The sequence below is a fragment of the Pyrgilauda ruficollis genome, unplaced genomic scaffold (assembly GCF_017590135.1).
Source record: "Pyrgilauda ruficollis isolate IOZ18807 unplaced genomic scaffold, ASM1759013v1 scaffold13, whole genome shotgun sequence".
NCBI classification, from domain to species: Eukaryota; Metazoa; Chordata; class Aves; order Passeriformes; family Passeridae; genus Pyrgilauda; species Pyrgilauda ruficollis.
Genome location: NW_024511432.1, coordinates 10,249,609 through 10,260,169, shown reverse-complemented (window position 1 = coordinate 10,260,169; position 10,561 = coordinate 10,249,609). Strand labels below are relative to the sequence as shown.

Sequence of the window (10,561 nt, the reverse complement as noted above, 5' to 3'; positions counted from 1 at the left end):
CTGCCTTCACTTTGGAATAACTTTTAATAAAAAAGATGAGAAAAAAGAAAGAAAGTAGTAATGAGCGGGGTTAAATCCATTATAGTGTTCCAGACCACTCCATTTTTTGTTTTCCATATTCAATTCTAAATAGTTCTCATGTTGCACCACCTGATGCCAGGTGCTTCAGGGCTTCTGCTACACCCACCTGACACTGTGATGCTGCATTTTTAAGATCTTTAAATAATGAAAATAGACCTCTGCACTTCAGCACTGTGCTGGTCAAGAGAGCTGTCTGTACAGATGATGTGAATGTCTGCTAACATGGAGAGACTTCTTACTTTTGAAATGAAATTACACCAGAAGTTTCAGGGCTGATCTTTCCAGAGAGAATCTTCCTTATCAGCAGAGGTGACCAGGTATAACACGGACATGGACATGTTTTTGGTGCCCATCTAACCTGATTTTAAAGCTCCTTCCAGAAGTGACAGTAACTTCCGAAAGTTCAGAAGAGCTTGCAGCTTGGGTTAATCAATTAACTGCTATGAAAAGAAAGATGGCATCACTTTCTTACTTTGCAGTGGGTGCTCTCACAGGGGTACTGCATGCTCTGAGATGCTGGCCTCGCTCTCCACACAGAGCATTGCACAGAATGACTGCAACCCTCACGGGCATGTTCCTCACCAGCTCCTGCAGTGCTAGACAGACTTGAGCACTGAAGAAAATTCCTCTTTCCTGCTCTCCTTTTTTCACTCTTTTTCACTCCCCTTCCCACATCATTGAGAAATTTTGCCTCTAAAGAAATTTAGCTTGTGGATTCAAAAATACACGTCTAAATTAAAACAGAAGATAAAATGGAAACTGAAGAGATTTGTGGTAGAACAAAACTGTAATATTATTTAAACCAGAATTGTCTTTTTAATTACTATCATTCCTACACCTCATTACCTGTAAAATATTTCACTCACTGGATGTGGTTCAGGGCATCCTGGTATCCCATGTCCCTGTAACAAGACCTTCCCAGGAAGGAGTCACAATGCACTCACCATCTTCCAGGCATCTCCTAGGTCACTGTCAAAGTGACACAGGGACTTGCTCAGGGCAACCATTCCAATATTAACTGTAACCTGGATGTAAAACCCAGAAATATCAAATCAGAAAATCATAAACACAGCTATCAGTAACTCTGTTCTCAGATGAAGCTCCATACTTTCCAATTATTCCTGTTCTTTCCTATTAACATTTGTATTTCCAAGCCTCTACTCTTCAATGTTTTGTTTAGAGATAGATATTTATATAACAGCCTGTGCTGTAGGTGAAATCTTTAAGTCATTATATTTCAGCTTGGCAGTTAACAGACATATTGCTCCCAGCTTGTAATAAATAACTGTACCTACTTATTGCTAAACATTATTTTAACTTCTGTCAACTCATATGCACAAGAGAAAGAAACCAAATTTTAAAAAGTTATTTTGATTGGTAAAAAAACCCAAATAAACCCTAACCAAAAAGGAACAAACCTGGAGAACTACTGAACACTGACAGGGAAACAAACCTGCAGAGCTGTGGAACACTGGCAAGGAGATGGCAAAGAAGAACTGTCGTGCTACAAAGTCACACCTTCTGCTGCCAAGTAAAACTGGCCCCCTGCAAAGATACAGCCAGGCGAATTGTGACTTCAGGACGTTCAAAAGCAGGAAGCACGCCCAAATAAATGGTCAAAACAAGCAGCAACCCTTGCATTTTGATGGTCAGCAAATATTCTTCCCAAAGCAGGAGCAAACTGAGGCATTTGTTGCCTGCTGCAACTGGGAGGGCTTGCAACCTGTCCCTAAGTCTCAAACCAAAGCCCAGCCTAGGAAGAAACACTGAAATTCAACAGACTTTTCCCTGGGAAAAGGGTCCAGGATCTGGCCGTCACCAGCACACGAAACAAGCCGGGCAATTTGCTGATTCCTCTCCCTTCTCACGCCTGCCTGGCCAATACGGAAACCTCATTCCTGCCCTGCCCGAGCGCTGCCCCGATTGTCTCTCCACTCCGCGGGTATCGCGGGTCCTTTAGCCCGGCCCTTGCCTCCGTCTGCCCCGCGGCAGCGGCCCGGTGTGCCCAGGAGGTGAGGCCAGCCCCGCGGGGCTCTCCCCGCTCGGGGAGCCCCGGGCCGGCCGCCGGCAGCGCCCCGGCCAGCACGGTCCTGCCGCTCCGCCCCGGGCTCTTCCCAAGCCGGGAAGTTTCGCACGCCATTAGCCCAATTTTTAAATAAATCACGTCTGTTTCTGGGTGAGGAAAATTACTCGGGATGATTAAATGATTGCGTTGAACGACCGCTGGCGCTTAAGAGAAAGAAAAAGAGAATACCAACCCACCCCACTGTGCTTTATTTTAATGGATGATAAAATTGTGATGGGCGAGACGAAAAGGAGGGGGAAAAGGGTAAGGGGGGAAAGAAAACTTTGTTGCTAATGAGAAAAATGAGGCCGCGAAAACAAAACCGTAAAGAAAAAAAATTCTACTCTTGAATAAGGATTAATTCAGTGTCTATGAATAAGAAACGCTGCGCTGGGTAATTGCAGCGAGGTAGCGCGGCTCCCAGCTGCGAGGCGATGCGGGCACCTTTGTGCGCTTGCCAGGACAGCTCTGGGGAGAGGTAACTTCCCCCGGTCCCCACGGTCTTGTGCCGAGTAACGGGAAATTTAAAATTCTGCATTTCCAGAGCAAATTATTCCCTCCCCCTCCCCCGCTTCCCCTCGCAGGAGGCCAGCCGGGCGCTCCGCCTGACGGGGCGGGGAGTCCCGAGCCGCCTCTGGCCCCGCGCCCTGCGGGCACGGGGACGATGCTCCCGGCCGCTGCAGCGGGCCGGCCCCAGCCCGGGTCGGGGCTGGCAGGAGAAGGGGAACGGAAGGCTCCTGCACAGCGCAGGGAAAACGGCCCGGCACCTTCCGCGCAGCGGGCGGCACAGCCCGGGCACCCATGGCTCACACCGGGCACCCATGGCTCACACCGGGCACCCATGGCTCGGCCCGGCACAGCCCGGGCACTGTCCCTCGGCCCGGCACAGAGGGATGGGTGCACGGGGCTCCTCCCGCCGGCACCCACCTCCGCCGAGGGCAGCGAGGGCAGCGCGGAGCGAGGCAGCAGCACGGCGGAGCAGCGCTCACCGGGAACCCCCGCCCGGCCGGGCTCAGGGGCCGGAAGGCTGTCCCGGGGAGCCGCAGGCTCCAGCACCGCAGGGAAACGCTTCGGAAGGGCTGGGGGACAAAGGGTCTGTGGCCCCCGGCGGGCCCGGGGTCTGAGGGAGCGCATCCCCTCGGGCAGCGGCCCCTCAGCCGAGCCCGGCGTGCGCTGTGCGCGCAGGGTCCGCTCACGGAACGGGCCGGGGGAAGGCCCCAAGGCACGAGAAAGAAAATCGCTCCTTTTTTAGGTTTTGTTTTGTTTGTTTGTTTTTTTTCTGGTATTTTTTGTTTGTTTGTTTTCTAGCCCCCGAATGATGCCAAGCACCTACGTTACCCACCGGCAGGAGTGTCCGGGTGCCCGGGAAAGTTCGCGAGTGCCGGGTCCGCCCGCCCCGGGCGCGGCTTCCCTCGGAACCTAAAGACTCCGCTTCCCCGTGGGAAGAGGCTCCGAGGGCTGAAGTTAAAGGCACTAATGAAACTCAAGCCGCGGAGAGGAAACCCTCCCGGAGCGCTGAGGGCTGCTAACCCTTCCCTGGCAACTTTTCTGTTGCACAAATCTCGACTCAGTTTAAAAGGAGAATTAGTTAGTATTTCGTTCATAAAATCATCAAAATCCTTTTAATTTACCTTTTTCTGAGACCAAAAGGTTACTTAAAATTCTTAAATATTCACATTGACAAGCCAGCTGGCTCTAGTGTACAACTTACATGTTAACAAAAATGCATATCATGTACCAGGTGAATCATCACATTCGAACAGGAAAAGTCCTAAAGACATGAAGTCCAAGAGGTATCCAGACTACAGCGTTAATATGCAGGATTCATAATCGTAGTAAGGGGAAAAGTCCTCAAGAAAAGTATTTCTCACCCCAGCTCTTCAGTTGTAAATCCTCTCTAATGCCCGATTTGCAGCTCAGGCTATGGAAAGAGCTAAGTGATTGCTTCTTGTTTAAAAAAGGTGGGCAATTCCCCCCACAGTGATACTGAAAAATAATCCTGTAACACAAAACACCTGAATTTTGGAATTGTTAAAAAATTAGATAGATAGATAGATAGATAGATGATAGATAGATAGATAGATAGATAGATAGATAGATAGATAGATAGCCACACGGACACAAAATTGGCTATGCCTGTTGGTGGTTTTGAAGGCATAATTTGAAGGCAGCCAATCTGATTTATTTTTCATAAATTGTAAAGAGATGAAACTCTACTGGGTGAAAATATTGGACTGAATTATGTTTGACAAACTCCCATTGAGGTTAATGATCATGGCAGGTTTTTAAGGGAAGCCAAATCATGTGCAAGGCCAAAGCAATTAGGTTTTGGTTGGTATGGTTTTTTACAATCAAGTTATAAACCCCACATGGTATATGGAGGCTTGCAAGTGGACATCTTCACACAGGTATAGCAGCGTAAGCATGCCACGAACATACAATCTCATAAAATAAAATTAATATCAAATATAAAGCATTTGAACCAAATCAAGCCTTAAACGTAATAAATTATTTCCTTCAAAGGAAACTTACCTAGGCTCAATAAGGTTTTTGCCAGCAGCATTTTTTTTAATAAACAAATTAAAAATGCCAAAATATCTACAATTTTATGAGAAGGAGGAGTTGAATAGTTAAGGAGAAATTTCTCACTATTAGGGGGTATGAAAAATATACTAGCAATTAATATGCAATACATATATGTATACCCATACTTACAGATATAAACACGCACATACAACCTGGACAGTTCATGTTAACCAAGGGAAAGGCTAAATAATACAAAGTGATTACTAAATACAAGTACACTTTAAAAACACAGAGACAGCAAATTTTTATCTGTTGCAAAAATGTATTTGATTACTCGAGTAAAATTACAGTATCTCTGCTGTTAGTAAGTATTAAATGTTAAAGAAACTGGACCTCTTTTCCTTTCAACTTTCCGAGAAAGTGCATGTAACAGTCCAAGGTTCCCCCTGTCCCCCCCAATGCCTAATACAAAATAAACAAACACTATACTTGTTCCCTTGGTCAAGGAGTAGGGCTTGGTCTTGTAAGGAACGTATGTACATTTTAATGAAAGTGATGTCTTATTGTATATACAGGAGCATCTACAGTTGTCCACGGAAGTTGTTCAAGATGCCATACTTAGCAGCATTGTGAAAGTCCAGCACATTTTCTATAATGAATATACCTACAAGGCAAAATGTTACGTCTCAGTTTCAACTACCAAAACAACACTTCAGTATCTTCTCTAATAATCCGCGTGCTTATTACTGTACAGAAATGTATTAACATTTAAGACGACTCAAGTAAAAAGCACAATACAAATAACAGTTCAAAACGGAAAATGTTAAACCTACAAAAATTAAAGCAGTTTTAATTTTATAATAAAAATCAAAAACTGAGCTGTGTAAAGGACCCACACTGTTCAGTCTATATTCTCTCAGTCTTTTTCTTAATTCTGTCTGGAAAAATTAGACAATGTGTTTGCTGATAAAGTTTCCAGCAGGATCAAAGTGTACATTTATATACAGATTTTTATTAGAGATCTAATGCATCACTGAGGCATCGCTTCAATACCAGAGTTTGTGTTAAACTGGATATAGAAAATAAGTTAATGCCAGAATAAGATCACCTAGCAGAACAGACTTGCAACTGCCATAAATGTTACAGCAAGTTTACAGCACTCTAGTCGATTAGTATTTAGTTCAAAATACGGGAGACCAAAGTTAATGCTTGCATTTTTTTGCAAAGCAAGGTTATATCACTAATAAATAAGCTCTCTTAGAACTCTAGAAGTAGAACATGGTACAAAACAAAGTCTTTGTAATGTTGTAGCCTGCAGCTTGAAAAAAGCAACCCTAGGTTGCACTATTTGCAGGAATGTTATTTACGGAGGTTTTTTTTCCTAATTTGTTACAATTTCTTTGTTGTCCTCCACGAAACGTGTGAAACGGAAGTTAGTCCCATTTTCATTGCTTGCCATTTTCTCCAGACCAGCTAGAGGTGCATTGGGTTCTGAATTCTGGAGCTTCTCCAGGCTTCCTGTCAAGCCACTGATGGGAGAGCTGCCACCGTTGCCCAGGCCCCCCGGTGCTGGAGGGATGCCCCCATTCTGGATGACTGAGATCTCATTGGTCTTCATGGCCAAGCCATTGGAGAGTGCAGCTGCATACTGGTTCCAGAAGCTGGAGGGGTCTCCATTCCCTGACCGTGCAGCCAAATCCTTCTGAAACATTTCTGGGAACTTTACAGGATTGCCTCCTAGGAATGTCATGGGGCCATCTACAGAAAGTCGTCTGCCTCGTCTTGCAGGAGTACTGTTCCACATGTGAGTGCCCATGTGAACCTGGAAAGAAAGAAAGGAAGAAACAAACAAAAAAAAAAAAAAAAAAAAAAGGTTGACAGGAATTTCAAACTTATTTTGATCAGAGAGAAGGCAGGAGTCCGTGAACATGTCCAGTCTTGTTACACAATGAATGGCATTAAAGATAGAGGATACAGGACTCTGGAATAATGCACTACTTCTAGGTTAGCCCATCACCATTACCCAGAATAACCTGTTCTCCTGCTGAACAATGCATTGCTTCTTACTCTTTTTTTTTTTTTTTTTTTTTATTACATGTATTTAGTTTATAATGACTTTGCATTATTCTGAAAATTGCTGTTTTCAGGGCTAGAATTGCTATGTCCACTTTCATTGCAATGGTAAGTATTGTATTTGACACCCTTTACCCTATAAATGTCCTTTTCAGACAGGCAGAAAGTATCCTTTACTGATTGCTCATCGGAGAGCCTCGTGTATAGACAGAATGGCCTGAAAGTAATTATTCATCTCACATTACTGGCAGCAACCTCTAGAGAAATACTCTGTCAACAGAAAAATGTACACAGTAAAGTGTTCAACTGGTGTTCTAAAACTTGAGTATATTTGCTTTTTCAAACACATATCAGTAGGATATATTAGTTATATAATCAATTAAAGTAATGCCCATTATTTCCAGAATTATGTTAATAGTTTTTCTAAACACTCATCTTACATGACAGTTATGAAAAACATCACATTCAAGAGCCTTTCACTTGAAGAGGTGTGTGAGTTACAAAATGCATTTCTCTGTTAATTAATACTCCTTACCATCATTTGGCTGTTCTTTTTCACACTCTGCATAGACAGGCTTTGCTGGTAGATGAATTTTAATTAAATCAAAACAGCTCATGCCTCAGACCTGCTGCCAACACGAGCACTCAACATGAGGCCATCTAGGTCTGCTAGAGCTGCCTAAACACACTGTCACAACACAAACACCCGAAGGTACCACTGCTGCAACATTAACAGGTGTCAAAAATCAAAAACCCCCAGCAAGGAGAAAATGAAACCGAAGGACAGTAAGAGGAAAAAGTACCTTCAGATTGCCTTTTGTTGTGAATGCTCTTCCACATATAGTGCAGGCAAATGGTTTCTCACCAGTGTGCGTCCTTTCGTGGATCTGCAGAGCACTGGAAGAAGAAAACGTTTTCCCACACGTGTTGCAGTAGTGCTGTTTTGGAGTTCTTCTGGGGAGAGCAGGGAGCAGCACAGGGGACGTGGCAGAGGACAGTGGCCCCGAAGCAACTAGACCAGAGGCTGCTTCTTTGCTGTCCTGAGGAGAGCCATGCACAAAGCCGTTGACCTCGGTCTTTATGAGTGATGACAGAGTGTTAGCAGGCATCACCGAAGAGTTCTGATTGGGGCCGATGCTGGAGTTGGGCTCAAAAAGCTGTGATGGTAGATCTCGCATTTGATGTGTCAACATATGCTGCTTCAAATTACCCTTTGTGGAAAAGCCACGATTGCAAACTGTGCAAATAAATGGTCTCTCTTTGGTATGACTTCTGTAATGAATGTCCAAGGCACTCTGACAAGCAAATGTTTTGCCACAAATGTCACATGCAGTGTTTTTAAATTTACCTCTATCTCTGAAAGGAAAGAGCATACTCAGGGACTCTTCTTTAATCATTTTATCAGTGTTACTAGACGTCAAGTCCAAAGCACCACTGTTAGCAGGGGTTGGAGACAAACCGTTGGCAAACTCACTTGGTAAAGCTCTTAATGGTTTCTCTTCAATACTTGGTGACTTGTGGTAATCGTTAGTGCTGTTGGATGGGGACAAGGCCTGCATGGAAGAGGTAGACTCTGAGACAGCAGGGCTTCCAGCACTTTGGCTTTCCATATCGCCACCGACAGACGATGAATCGTTAGTTAAAACATCCCCTTCCACTGACCCATTTTCTACTGACTTCAGGCTTGCTTGAAGTTGTTCAGCAAGGCCGGCATTGATCATCTTCATCTGATTTTCCAGAGCAGCAATACTTGACATTTCCAGGGGCAGAGGGGAAGAAGACAAGCTGTCTTGTGATGCATCCACAGATTTAGGTGTATCTGGCACGCTGCTGTCAGGACAGTCTTCCATATTCTCATCTGAGAAGTTGTCTATATCATCAAAATTCTTATCATCAAAAGATCCCGTATCTGATTCCATTGACTCAGGATAGTTTTCTGTCACCGGGGTGTTGGGGATCTGCCCTCCCATGTGCATTCGGATATGCTGCTGTAGCACAACGGCGTTGGTGAATTTTTTCTGGCAGATTGGGCAGGAATGTTGCACTCTCAGCGGGGGCATGGCACGATGGACACTGTAGTGAGTCTTTAAGTTGCCCTTAGTAGTGAAAGCACGACCACAGATTTTACATTTGAATGGCCTCTCTCCGGTATGGGTGCGATAATGCATTTTCAGTGCGCTCTGGCAACTGAGAACTCGATGGCAAATGATGCACTCGTTAGGATCAGTTGCCTTTTTGTCAATGTTTTCTACAAGTTGCTGCAATTTTGATGTTTCAGATGCTGGCGTTGAATCCAATAGTCCTCCAAATGGAAACTTTGCCTTAAATTGCTCTGACATAAGAGGCATCAGTGGATTTGTAAAAGTGGCGACACCGCTGGAGCCCGAGTCTGCTGCCGGGGAGCTCACGGAGCTGCTCATGTTAGTGATGGTGCTTGAGTTTTGAGGGGTTTCTTCCATTTTGCCATTTGAGGTAGGCAACGCACCAGCCTCTACCTCATCAGAAAGTCCATTGGAAATTTTTGATGTGGGATCAGCTGTTCCCGAGTCACTCTTGACAGAGCAGGGAGGGCTAGCAGAAGGATGGCTAATGGGAATCGGCTGAGGCTCCTCAGTTTTGATGAATGGGGTCAAGCTTGGAATTGTTGGTGGGAGTGGCAGGCCAACAGAAGTTGTTAGGGTGGAGAGGACTGGCTTGCTGTCCAGCCAGCTTGTGACAGGTTTCTCTGGCGGTATAGACATCCCATAAGGAATACCCGTGCTTGTAGGAATATTGTCCAAATGCTCTGGCACTGGGTACGGATTCATTTGAATATGGGGATATTTTTCTTTGTGACGCTGAAAGTGGACTTTTAAGTTTCCCTTTGTGGAGAACCTGTTTCCACATATGTTGCATTTAAATGGCCTCTCGCCAGTGTGAGAACGCAAATGAATCTGCAAGGCACTGTCACTCCCAAACACTTTAGCACAGAACCTGCATTTATGCTTAAAGAATGCCTCATCTGAATTACTTTTTGCTTCAAATGCAGTTACATTTGGTGGCTTGCTTTTTCTTTGCTGTGCCAAGGCAGTCAAGGAGTTTAAATCCTCTGCAGGTGCTCCAATATTGGACAAGGGACTGGAGAAAACAGAGTTACTAGGGGTGGGCTGAGGTAGAAGTGGATTAGATGCAGGACTTAATAAACTGCTTATTGCAAAAGCTGGTGAAGATGATGCTGATACTGGTGGGTTGGTGAGCTGTGAGCCACCAAGGGTTGAAGCCACTTTTTCTGAGGACGGTGTTGTAACTGCTGCTGCCAATATGTTAATATTTGGAGAAGAGCCACTATTGGATGGAATTAGAGCGTTGCCAGGGTTGCTCTGAGGTAGCTGTATAGGGGGTAGCTGTTTCACACCACTGATGCTGGCAGATTGACTAGCAAGGCTTTGTGCTAATCCAGCTGCTGCAGCCAGCTGCTGGGATAAATGGGAACTTAATGTGGACAAGGGGTTGGCAGATGTTCGTAAAGTACCTTGAGAAGGGCTAGAAGATGTTGGCATGTCTGTATTTTGGGTAGCCAACAATAATATTTGGTGACGAATTTGTTCAATCAGTTGCAACTGATGGATCTGCTGCTGCTGCAATGCCAACAGTTGCTCCATCAGGGCAGGGACAGCGAGTTTAGTGCTCGATGCCCCGTTACATCTTGCCTCCTGTGAGAACTGTGCTACTGCCACTTTAGTACTCTGCAGGTTTTCAATTATTACATTACTATTTATCACTGAAAAGTTGCCTAGTGTTGTCAGATCCCCTATGTGAGGTAGAGAGGTTGTTACA

General features: G+C 44.9%; 1 protein-coding gene across 1 annotated transcript in view; it reads right to left on the bottom strand.

The window, feature by feature from the left end:
- Window positions 1-4,980: 4,980 nt before the first annotated feature.
- The window catches only part of SALL1 (spalt like transcription factor 1), a 14,418-nt gene continuing 8,837 nt past the window's right edge, over window positions 4,981-10,561 (bottom strand). Inside the window, exons 2-3 of the mRNA XM_041458750.1 lie at window positions 7,549-10,561; window positions 4,981-6,494 (exon numbers count right to left, since the gene is read on the bottom strand). The exon at window positions 7,549-10,561 is cut by the window's right edge and continues 397 nt beyond it. Of these exons, the coding sequence (XP_041314684.1) occupies window positions 6,054-6,494; window positions 7,549-10,561 (3,454 nt within the window). The 3' untranslated portion in view covers window positions 4,981-6,053. The remainder of the gene's footprint in view (window positions 6,495-7,548) is intronic.